At 33.7% G+C, this 13010-nt stretch overlaps 1 protein-coding gene across 2 annotated transcripts; it reads right to left on the reverse strand.

Annotated features, from left to right (window-relative positions):
• Positions 1-482: 482 nt before the first annotated feature.
• On the reverse strand, positions 483-12701 carry LOC116192795 (MADS-box protein SOC1-like). Of its 2 annotated transcripts, none has more exons than XM_031521480.1 (8): positions 12541-12701; positions 12180-12365; positions 6806-6887; positions 2112-2173; positions 1897-1996; positions 1727-1768; positions 1385-1426; positions 483-955 (listed from the first exon to the last, which is right to left on the reverse strand). In XM_031521480.1, exons 2-8 carry the CDS (start codon positions 12359-12361, stop codon positions 812-814), a joined length of 654 nt encoding a protein of 217 aa, XP_031377340.1. In that variant the 5' UTR covers positions 12362-12365; positions 12541-12701; the 3' UTR covers positions 483-811. The 2 variants fall into 2 exon arrangements, with proteins under 2 accessions (XP_031377340.1, XP_031377421.1); XM_031521561.1 differs by having other exon boundaries at positions 1385-1442.
• Between the last annotated feature and the right edge of the window lie 309 nt (positions 12702-13010).

Below are 13010 nucleotides of genomic sequence, written 5' to 3' on the forward strand. Positions count from 1 at the left end.
ACAGTATTAATGAACCACCACCTAAGACGCAAGATATATCCTATCTTGTTCTGGGCAAGGCTAACGAACAAACACCAAATATTCTCGAACTCCAACAGACGTGATCGAACATTTTTTGCAAATTAGTTCACAACTCAATAGCAAACAAAATGACAAACCAACAAGATCTCCCATCCGATTATGTATTCAAACCACCAAAGATCTAATAGCTCCAAACCCTAATCCATTGGAAACGGTGGTCTATTGGAAGTAATGAGGAATCTAGGAAACTGCCCGAGGGGATTCGGTAACTGTAGAATTGGCTCATCTTGGTGAAAAATTGAGCTTAGCCGACAGACAGGAAAATGACAGAAAAACATATTTGGCTGTAAGAAAATCAATCTGATCAGATGCCATGGAGGAAAGGAAGACACGCAACCTCGGAGTAACTAGAAAAGATGCATTAACCGAAAAAAGGAAAAAAAAATAGAAAAGATGCAAACTCAAGTACAACAGGAGGCCTTCGAAGAACATAGGTAACTGTTTCTAGCCAATAGCCATATGCTTTTCAAGATGATGACTACTGCTAGACATATACATTACAGTAAGAAAATCACAAGCACGATATATATCAGTGCACTTTTACATTATGATTACAGCCGAAAGCATTGCATCCCAACAGTTGGTGTCTTAAAGGATAGGATAGATTCCCCGAACATAAGCATATAAATATACATTATTGCCGGCCATTGGAGTTTGTTGCTGTGCTTCAAACATCCAAAATGTGTAATCTGGTTGAATTGGCTATAACACTACCATAAGCATGCAGGAACTATTTTGGAAACAAAGGAACGAGACTCAATCTTGTTTCCGGCGGTCCGATGAACAATTCGGTCTCCACCTCCGAGCTAGGGCTACTCTCTCTCAGTATTTCCCTTGGTTCGCTCACTACTCGGGTGGGGGTGATTCTGCCACACTGTCCACCGCAAAGTTGCAGAAAGTTTAGAGAGGAATAAAAAAAACTCTAAGCAGATACTGCTAGCCATCTTGCACATTTACAGCAGAAATCGCTACTAGTCATATCATAAATCATCAGCTATCTTTCATTAAATAAATAGGGATTTAGATTTTCCAGGAACCGATGCTTTTTGTTTGCTTCCCTATCAGCAAGCATTTGTTATAGTAGTCTTGCAAACTTTATGCATAAGAAATTTTTTTCTCAGTTTTCTGAAGATAATACATACTCCTGATGATGATGTATTGGTCTACCAAATTATACCGAGCCCCACAAAATCGTGCATGATGCGCTGTTTTTTTTTTTTTTTTTTTGCTCAGCATGACCCCAAGTTTACAAGAGAGGAAAAAAGGACTAGCTTTATTAGAAAGTTGTTAAAGGTGCACTCACCTTCTCTGAGAGCACTGCATTTTCTGCCTGCAACGTTTTCTCCTGGATTTCGAAATAACTAGACAAGTCAGCAGCTTGAGTCCAAGAAAAACAAATTTTCATACTCTGATGAATTTATAAATGTTATGCTCTTACAAAGAGTATCATATAGTTTTTGCTGTTTGTCTATTTGCCTTTCCATTCTAAAGAGAAGATTAATTACCAGATCGTGTGAGTCATCTATGCGAGAATATTCTTTCCTATGTTTTATATCATGATGGGTCTTGACGGCATAAGATTGGTTATATAATTTGGAGGAATATGGAGATTAAAAGGTTTAGCATGCCAAGAAATCGAAATTACCTTTTCCTTAAGTTTGTCAATCTGCTCCTTGTAAACTTGCGTCTGAAAATTTTGCCAAATAATAAAAACCAAACGTAACATTAACAAATCGATATTTAAAGTATACATGCATATACTTGAGAAATTAAACCGTATTTATTGATTCAAGGTCTCGTTGTGAGTAATCAGACCTTTCTTGCTCGAATACTGCTAACACTGTGTTCGAGCTGCTGTTCAATATGCTGCAATTCCTCTATGGTGCAGGGACCTAGACCTTCTCCCAAGAGTTTCCTGTTGATTTCGTGTTAATAAAGCAACAAAAAAATGACAGGAGAGATATAGATCTATGTGCCCAGGCATAAATATATTATTATACAAGAAATACATATTACGTTATGTGTCAAACCTTTTTGAATCCTCAAGATGCTCTATCTTCTTCATCATGTTTGTCGCTTCATCCTTCAAGTGCTGCACCCACATATGAAATGCCATGCATTTGTAAGTAGACCTATTGGCTGCCAACTGATCTTAAAGTTTTCAATAGTACATTCACTCGTACTGGTAATCTGTAACACTTTTTTCTTGCTTCGATAAGTAACATATTGTTCAGATATGCAATCCTGGCAATTAGTTAGAGTTAGGAGAAAGTAACTTGCAGTCTTCTCTGCGGCAAACTAAAACTAGCTAGTGAGTCACTTGGAGTGACATTTCATGTTCGGGTTGTACAGATATAACAATGTCACTAGTATAGCAGTGTGGAGTGGGCCTTGTCAGAGTAAAATTAAAAGTAGAAGATTGACGGGAATCTATGTATATTTTTCATTCTTGTCATTTGAGGGTAAAGGGAACAATTTGACAAAGTGGTTTATGCTTTTGACAGCAAAAAGGTTATCTTTCATGAGATTTCTGATGAGATGTCTACCTTCCCAAGATTGGCCTCATACCTTCATCATGTGATTTACCTTTCAATATGTCCATGTGTCAAACAGAGGCCATGGTACAATACAAATTTATCTAAGGGTCAACTCAAAGGTTGAGATGATTTAATTTGAAGGCGACTTGAAGTTCATTATCTATCTAGACAACAGGCGACGATGAAAAGATAACCTTATGAGAGATAATGATAAGAGGTTCTTATTATTGACAAGGGAATTGAAATTTGCAGTCATTGAAGAAGAGAATAGAATCTTCTATACGATGTTAAACGTGGAGTCGGAATTGAAAAAGTCGGAGTTTGTGACGTTGCCTGTGTGTATCCTATCAGTAAGAGCTTCACCGAGAAAGTACTGTTGAGTAGAAGAGTTGATGCATTCGAGCTGTAAGCAGATCTACATGGCAGAATATTCATACCAAGAAAACATGTCTCGTTGTTATGAACTATATGGTAACGGGCGTCGTTTCGATTGACTGCCATTAATAGTTGTCTCCCCGAACAATATGTTCCTTTTCATATTCAATATCCATTTATGAAAGCAAGGACGAAGTGGACCCGGCCAAATGACTTCAAAACGCTCAATTTCCGAAGGAAATTTTCTCCATTTTTTGAGTTTTTTACATTTTAAATTATTTTCAGTTAAAATTATCAACCAAATCTTCTAAATTCAATTATGATATTTCATTTCAAAAAAAAAGAATACCAAAAAACCTTTTGAATATTATGGTGATATCCAATTGAAGACAATATCATCAAATTATTTTTTGTTATAAAATCTTCCGAAATGATCAAAAAATCAGATTACATTTTTTTTTATAGGTTCTTTCTGGAACATTATAAAAAGCACAGCCTGAGACATTCCGCCAACTAAGGTATTCCTTGAATTGAGCTTGAAAAAAGTTAAAAGTTTATTGTCGAGTTTCATTTTTTATGGTTATTTTCTTTTTTTTTTAATGGATGCAACATCCACACAATACATATAACTTTTCTTTTATTTTCATTATTTATTTCAAATTTTTTTAATACGAATTTAGTTTAATGTTGTTCAATTATTAATATAGATGTAATCGGCAAAATATAATATAAGTGACAATATTTCTGTTAAGCAATGCAATTTTTCTTTCAAATTTTTTTTCAGATTTTCTTTTCATTCTAGTGGAACTATCTAGTGCAACACACGGACTCCACGACTAGTGATCAATAAAGCAAAAACAAAGTTCCACAAGAATGCATACGGTACATCACAATAGGTTAGGTGGTTGTGTACTCCACAGCTTTTTACTGATAACTAACCATTTCCACCTAGGTTTAGTTTAGGTTATTGGATTGGATCTAACAGATATTGTTATATGGTTTCCGGTATTAAGAATTCATGTATTAAAGTTCAAGAAGTTTATCGGTTTCTGAGTATGAATAAATTTCTTCATTCTACTAGTCCTTCAAAGTCTCAACTGTGGAGAGTTCCTGAATATTGTTTTTTCGGTTAAAAGAGAGTTCTCAACATTGAATAAGCATTTTATTGATACTATGTCATGTACATATTCCTATTACAGTAGTATTCAAGTGTTGTATTCTAGGATTAGCTTTCGAAATATGGATCCCTCAAATAGATTTGACGATACCGAGTTAAATGATCTCCTCTGTCCTATCCTGAGAACCGAACCTAACTAATTCTTTTGCAACCAGAACTTTTTAGATGTCAATCCAAGGATGAATTCAACAATCAATACTTTATGGAATCCGTGAAAGGATATATATTAAGTTCAATAACAAGAATTTAATCACAGATCATTTACTATTGCAAAGCAGAGGTCCCATTGAAGTATAAACTACAAAAGAATAAATGGTTTTAGTTTAGGTAATCTTCGAAAAACCTCTCTAATTTTCATAGACAAATAGATTCTGTTAAAAAGGTAGGGAAATAACTACAGCTGTTAGATTCAATTCAAATATATTATTATAAGACAAATACAGATAACATCACATCTACAAGAATCTCCAGACGAAATGACTCGATCAAATGTCTATTGGCATCATGTTCCATTACTTGACTTGGTAGCTACATAACTTTTCTCTTTGATGATAAAATGATTTTGATTCCCAGCGGAAAGAAGAAAAAAGAAATTTGAAAAACCTTATCATTTTTCCTTTTTATTTGGAATATATCTCATAAAATCATGAATTTTATCAATTTTATGGATTTACCAAAAGTTTAAAACTTTTTTTTTTGTGTGTAAAAGCACAAACTTTCACTTTCATGCTTTATCTACCACGCCATTGAATTTTTCTATTAAATACTAATTGAAATTACACAAATTGTTTATTTCATCGGGTCAACTTTGTGAGCACCTTTCTCCTTTTTTAAATCTCCATCTCATGTGATCTTGGTGTCATTGAAAATTTCTTACTACACAATCAATTATGTACGATAGACTTTAAACAAGATAAAGAGTTTAAGAGAATTTCGAGCAAATCATTAGCTATTCGTCAAAATCGACCCCGGAATTTTAAAAATCAATAGCTTTCAAACGACCACTCAGACTTCGACGGCATTTAATCCTATGGAATCATTGCAGTGTGCAGAATCTCTGTCTCTTCTTTTTTTCTTTTTTCTGAGAATATATGTCCTTTAATTGAGGTCCATAACCAAAGACAGTAAATAAACTTCCGAAGTTCTAAATAGCTTGTGGAGTTCTAGTAAAATATCGCAACCATATATCAACTAAATCATATATATGGATTCTATACATCATGAAGCATCCCAGGATTAAATGAGTCCAATCCTAAGTGGTTATTTGAAAGATATTGATTTCAAAATTTCATTCATTTAGGATCGAATAGTTAACTTTGTCCTCAAAATTACACTTCAATTCATCTATCTTTTTAAGTCTAATTGCTTTTGATTTATATTGTCTATTGTAAGAGTTTTCTAACGACACCAAGATCACCTCAAAATGGAGCTTCCTAGAAAGAGAAATGAGCTTAGAAAGTTGGCCTGACGAAATGAAAAATTCATGTAATTTTCAAGGCTGAGTTGGCTGCTCTTATGTGGAGCCACTTCAGCATTTAACAGAGAAATTTAACTCCATGGAAGATCTAGTACCAAAATGAAATATGTGCTTTGATGTAAAAGATTTTCGATAAATCTGAAAAAATTCAGAAAATTCATGATTTTATGCATTTTTTCCCCTTCGTTTATGCTCGGAACAAGGAAAAGAGAGAGAGAGAGAGAGCAGTGGGGATAGAGATCTCGAAGGACTACAAGCTTGAACACAAACAGGGAGAAGAAAAGGATGATAAACAAGAGCGATAAAGGTACAAAGCAAACAACATATATATTAAACCACATCCACGTTATAAAGTCTATTCAATGCTCAAAACACCCTCAGCAAATCATGAACATCATACTTTCAGAGTACGGAAAACTAGATCTCACCTGGGCCCGAATCGGAATTTTAAAGCAGGGAACTACTAAATTCCAGTCCCATTATGGTATGTCCTAATCGCACTTTGGAAAGATGTGCTGGATATTTGGACGGTACAGGGTAAAATTCCAGAATAAATGTACAGTCAGAACCCCCGTCTATCGCTTAGCATATATAACCAATTCTGATCACATATGATAACACTACTGTTCTTAAAAGTCTACACTCTTCCAATACCAGATTACAGTTAGAATTCTAAGATTATCCCTAGGAGTTAATATGCTTCTATGAATTAGGCATCTTGAGATGCATTTCAGTTGTGGATAGTCTGCATAACCTATTCTATCAGCATATATCATACCACTCCCATTCTTAATATGAAATAATGAATAACTAAACCGTGTAAATAATAAAACCGTGTTGTATCTAATAAGATTAACCTTTTAGACTAAATGGTTGTAGTATTTCAAAATCCCACGATTATAAAATCCACAATTTCCCAAACTCAGAAAAGAGATGGAATTCTAGGATTATCCTCTGCAGTTTATGTACTTATATGCATCAACCATCTTATAAACTGCATATCAACTGATCTTTGATAACCAATCACAATCTTATTAAAGTCGTCTTTAACTCATTGTCTCCAATCTCATTGTTTCTTCAAATCAAATCAGTCGTGCATCAAGTAACCGGCAAATTGGAGAGAGACAAAATATGGGTAATTAATAAGATGAAACGAACCTCAAGGTCTTCATCGATTGATGGTTGCCCCATTCGAGTGTCTTTTGTGTGCTTCCTGTACCTCTCTATTGTCTCTTTCATGCTGCAATTTTCCATAATCAACACAATTAAGATCAAATACATACATATCTGCAGAAAAAATTATATATATTCGTCAATATTATATAACTACATCGATTTTTTTTTTAGGATAAGTTATGTAACTACATCTATTTTACATATAACAAAACGATGGCTTGGAGTTTGATGTGCATCGGCTGCATATTTAGAAAAACCTAATTTGATCGATAGAAGAAAACTAACAGTGTGAGCATCCATGAATGGTAATAGAACTACATGTGGCCTTTCATAGGCATCGTGAGAGCTACAGTTATACGCATGTCATTGCCCATCAAGATATTTTACGCCTTGATGACGATATTTTTTTATCTGTACATATGGGTTCAGGAAGAATTTGCTGGCTTCCATGGAGGTTTTAGATTACTTTCTCTTATAGCATCGATCTCATAAGCAGAAACCAGAATGAGGGCCGAGCTATTCGTACTTGTTCGTCATATGGGAGTACTACGAGTTTTTATTTATATGTTTTTTGATAATGTGTATATATCTGCAACACTATGAGGCTCTCTTCTCAATTCCAAATATACGGTTTGAACCATAGCTAGTACTCTTCTATTATGAAACCGAGGGCAGCTTTCGTCTCATCCGAAATCGCCCATTCTACTTATTATTTAATTAATGAAAACCATTAAATTGGGGTTCAGATAATAAATTTCACCATTATAACTACTGACTAACTCTTACTCCCACTCATCTCCTATTTTTCTATGCACTCTCCCCCTTCGCACTTTCAACGGCTTCTTACAGGACTTATTAATTTGACTAAATTTAGAATGGATTTTTTTTTTTTTGGTTTTAATTTCTCTATAAATTTGTAATGCATCAATATGATCTCTTTTTTATTTTTCTTTTGAATATTTCTTTTATTCTTCCACTAATAATTTGTCTACAATCTAACTAAAGGGTATCCAGAAAAATTTGGGCTCCTCTTATACTTATTTGATTTGCTGGCCTTCCTCATATATGATTTCTGCAGGTAGCGTAGGTACATCGCGTATGCTCCTATAAAGATTGTGTTTCACCTAGCTTAGAATCAGACTGTTCCTGATCTAGGGTTTTGCGATTGGGAGTATTGATGAGTTATTGCAGTCTACGGTTAAAACATAAACTAGACTAGCTGTATTATTATCCGTGTACTGTTAGTCCCGTAATTTATATTTCTATGAGTAAATAAATAATTCTAAATTGTATATACAAGTTAAGATAATAATGTATATGTACTACTATAAAAGCATTTATGGATTATTCCATCTTTAATCCTTTCAATGTACTCATATACTTTTTTTAATATCAATACAGTTTTTTTTTCTAATAGTTAATCCATACATTTTATGAATATAAAATTAATATCAATAAAATATTTTATTTACAATTTAAATTATTTTACAATGTATAAAATAACTATTAACAAAAACTGCCATTGATCTCATATGAACATCGATATAGCATTACATTTTTTATTTTCATAAAATGGTTGAAAGATATAAGGATCAATATGCAAAATAGAATGTTTGACCACACTGAGAAGTTAGAACCTTCTCGTCAAATTTATATATTAATACCATATATTAAGAAAATTTATTCAATCATTTAACGTTGACGATTCTGCAACTATGAAATTATTTTGAGCATAATTTTCAAAATTGATCATTAAAATTGCAACTATGCAAATATAACTCAGTATTTACTTATTATAATTTTCCTGACCATTTTCAATTTCGGTAATGACAAGTTTGAATAAGGATTTATTAAAAAAGTATGTTTGTTTTTACTTCAAGTGAATATTTCTAGTCAAATTTCTCCTAGAATTATAAGCAGTTGGGTTATATGTCTAATTCAAAAGGTTATACTAAGATGGTGAATGCATCTTAGGAGCAAGGGGTTTCCTTTAATGATTATCCGGTATGGGATTTTCTTAATTTTTTAACTGTGCCTTCACACTAAGATTTATGGACCACGAGATGGACTTCCACTTCCATACTCGGCGTAGTGACAACTAACACCAAACAAGCTTTTTCTTCTGTACTTCGATGACCAAATATTAGGTGGACTCCTTCCACACTCAGACTTGATCAGATGTGAATCGCCACGGACCTGTAGAACTTACTCCAATACCATGTCAAACTTTTATCAGAACAAAAAGTGATAGAACACATCTTATAAATCCAAAAAATTTTCATTATTCCCCTATTTAGAATTTTCTTAAATCTTTTAACTCTTAATATCCCTACCTTACCCTACCAAACCAACGATTCCAGTTCCATCAATACATCTAAAAAGAAAAATATAGAAGGGAGATCATGTAGATTTTTTTTTTTATGGAACCACAAGTTTCCTTAGCCTATTGGCTGAGATTACTCTTATTTAAGAGTCAGCCTGGCCCTGATCATGAATTAGTTATGATGAATTTTGAACTCCTACATTGCAATTAAAGTCTGCTCGAAGCTAATTGTCATATAGCCACATCCTTGTGGTCAGATCAGGTGGAAAGTATTTGAATGTATAAATTATTATTATTGTTATTATTAGGATTAATAACCAAAAAAGTATAAACGTTTCATATTTTAACAATTCTAGTACGAACTTTTTCCTTAACATAAAAATGCACAAACTTTAGATTTGATAACAATTCTAGCACGACGTCAAATTTTTTCGTTAATTTGGACGGAATCAAGACTACTAAGGGCGCCAATGGCCCCATTCGGTGGGTAATGGCCGGGGCCGTGGCTCCACTCGCCGGAATCAAGAGAATCCTCAATTTGAGGATTCTCCCAATTTTCGGGGGGTGGGGGCCTCAATTCCGGCCACCGACCCCGATTGGGGTCGTCGGCGCTCTCTGTGGCCTTGATCCTATCCAAATTAATGAAAATTTTGATGTCGTATTATAATTGTTATCAGATCGAAAATTTGTGCATTTTTAGGTTGAGGAAAAAAATTCCTGCTGGAATTGTTAAAATGTTAAAAGTTTGTGTTTTTTTGTCATTAACCTTTATTAATTATTGTTGGAAAAATAACAAAACCGCCATAAATGACTCTGAGCTAGGAGTTTTTGCCCAAATTAGATTTCTTTTGCAAAATATTTTCCATAATAAACTTCTTTGCAAACTAATTCCCATAATAGACTTACATTCTTTTATTTATTCATTTATATTCCCCAAAACTTTTTGATTTGTTTGATTTAAATCCTTGGCCCAATAAGAAATAGGTAACATTATTCTTCTTTTCATGTATATTCCCAAAACATTTAGTATTAATTTGTTTGATTTAAGTCCTTAACCACAATAGAGGATAGGTGAAAAACAAAAACACCATTATCATTCATCTTTAATTAAATCCTCAAATGTTTGCTCATCCACAAATCCCCGAGGGTGTGTACGCTCGGTTAAAAAAAAATCGAGGATGTAGGTTGAGGATCAATTCTACTTCAATTCGGTGTATAGCCAACAACCGATTTGATTAGTGACTTACTATAATCCATTTACCCACAGTTCACTTATCTTTAATCATAAATATTTTTAAAAATATAAAATACTAAAATAACTAAATAAAATTCAGTAAAATAACTAAAATAATTTAAATAGTAAAAATAATTGAAAATTAAATTCACAAAACTAAAAATTCACAAAAATTGACGTCAATTTACGTTTGACTCTTAAAAATTGCATCCAACATAGCCAAACCTGATTAATTTTTATGTAGATTTCGGTTAAACGAATCGAAAAAATGGGGTATAGTAAATACAACATAGGAGTATCTTCAGGGGCACGAAAATTGGCTTCAATTCACGCTGGACTCCTAAGAAAATAAACACATATATACTAAAATCGATGAATCATTTGCCACACCTTCCCTCCAATTTAAGTTCAAATATATCCGAGCATTATCTCACCAGAGACAAATAGATGCATAGCTAATAGATTGAAATTATTAATTGGAAAGAATTTCTAGGAATGTGTATAAAACATCAAAAACAACATACATCACATAACATAATATTTACTGTATATATATAGATATATAACAAGAGGAAGTACAATTTAATGGCTTTTCCCAATCATCAAAAACATGTATAGTACGTAAAGCCTTTCAAAAAGGGTAAAAAAAAGAAAAGAAATCCTTGCCACTTGCTTAACAAGTACATTTTCCCCCCATGATTTAACAAGTATTTGTACTTATTACAATGTTATGAAATTTTCTATTCCACTAACTAAGAATTAATAAAACAATATATGAGGTGATTATATAAAATTATTTCATAGGAAATTCATGAACATAGGAGACTTCAGACCTTATTCTTGCTGATTTAACAAAACCATATGAAATTTAATGAGCGGTGTTTGAAGGAATAAGGGAAAGAAGTATGAGTACATTTTCAGGAACAAGTTTCTTCAAAGGAGAACTTGATGATTAACAATGAAATGTATAGAATAAAGATCAACCATAAATGTGATACCAAAAACTTTGAGAGAGAATGTTTAAATTTTGAAAGATTTGAAGGGAAACTAAGTGTATCTTTCCCTGAAATATTTTCAAGTGTACTCTTTCTTTTTTTCTGTAAATCAACTGTACTATTGCCCCCCTGCTTGATAGGATAGAGAAAGATCGAGTGAAAAAATGAAGTGATTGAATCGATGAGACATATCAATGTTTGACACATTCTTAAGTCGTGCATTCGAAAACGGCATTAACAAAAGAAACAAACCTGAGATTCTGATTTGAGGGAAACCGAGATGGAATGGAAATCACACCCTCTTTCAAGACCTGCTGTTTAGGTTGTTCGTTGATCATGCTGAAGCTAATTTATGAAAACTTAGAAATAGCTGCAGGATTGACTTAGTTGGGATTCTTCGATGAATTTACTCGAGAAATTGTCCATCAATTGGCTACGATAAATTTGACATATTTACATTGGAAAAGGAGAGAAAATCAGTGAGATCAATTAGAAGCAAATCAATGAGATAAATTAGATGCAAATTGTGCTCTCAATTTGTTCTTTCTTGTCTATATGGTGGGAGGACAATCAAACCCTAAGACATGAGCAAAATCTGCTTTCCAAGTGAAAATCAACAGATGATTAGCCCAATCAACTATATCTCATCATATTGATAATGGACCGCTTAAATTAATATCTTACTCATCCGAAGGAACTAATGAAATCGACGAGAGCTCCAATTCCGCAAGATCGAGTCAACAAAAAAGGAGGGAAAAATTAATTAGAGCATAAGTAGGACATATATTGTAGTCGACGACTTGCCTGGCGCTCGCGAACTCGTACAGCTTTCCTCGGGGAGAAAAGATGAGGAGTGCAACCTCGGCATCGCAAAGGACCGAGAGCTCGAAGGCTTTCTTCAACAGCCCGTTCCGCCGCTTCGAGAAGGTCACCTGGCGGCTCGTCGCGTTCTCTATTCGCCTCATCTGCGTCTTCCCCCTCACCATCTTCCTATTGTACGGTGTCCCAATTGAATAATTTAGCACATGATGAGAAGAAGAAGAAGATAGAAAGAAAGGAATATGTGCTGAACTTGATCAAAAGAAGAAATAGTTCCAAGAAAGGGAAGTGATAAGGAGAGGGATCTGAAGAAGGCAATGGTGAGGAATGGCCAGAGAGAACTCACGGCTGGCTATGGAGGCTGACTGCCTCTGCACTATTTTTTTCTTTTTTACTCAGAGCCTCACCAAAATAGGGAAGTGGAGACTAAGAAGAAGACCCAGCCTTTCCTTGTTAAGATATATATCCTATTTCATTTTTCTTCCTAAAATTGTGAAGGTTCCTTACAACTAAAAGAAGAAACTAATTATGTTGGGGATTCGTAAATGTAGACTTAGTAAAGGGAAAGGTCGGAAACCTCACACCTTTGCTTGTTTTGGCATCCTCACAACCAAGTTGAGATTCCTATTTAATAAAAAAGAAAGAAAGAAAAAGAAAAAACTAAACGTTGTACAAATAGAAAAAAGAATTTAATGCAACGATACTGACCTCACTCTAAAATCTAGAAGTTTAAGATCACCGGAAAAAAAAATCTAGAGAGGTTCAAGACTCCAGTCTTATTAATGGAATTTAATGCAATAACAAAAATATTAATTT

This window comes from Punica granatum, chromosome 1, assembly GCF_007655135.1.
Source record: "Punica granatum isolate Tunisia-2019 chromosome 1, ASM765513v2, whole genome shotgun sequence".
Classification (NCBI taxonomy): Eukaryota; Viridiplantae; Streptophyta; class Magnoliopsida; order Myrtales; family Lythraceae; genus Punica; species Punica granatum.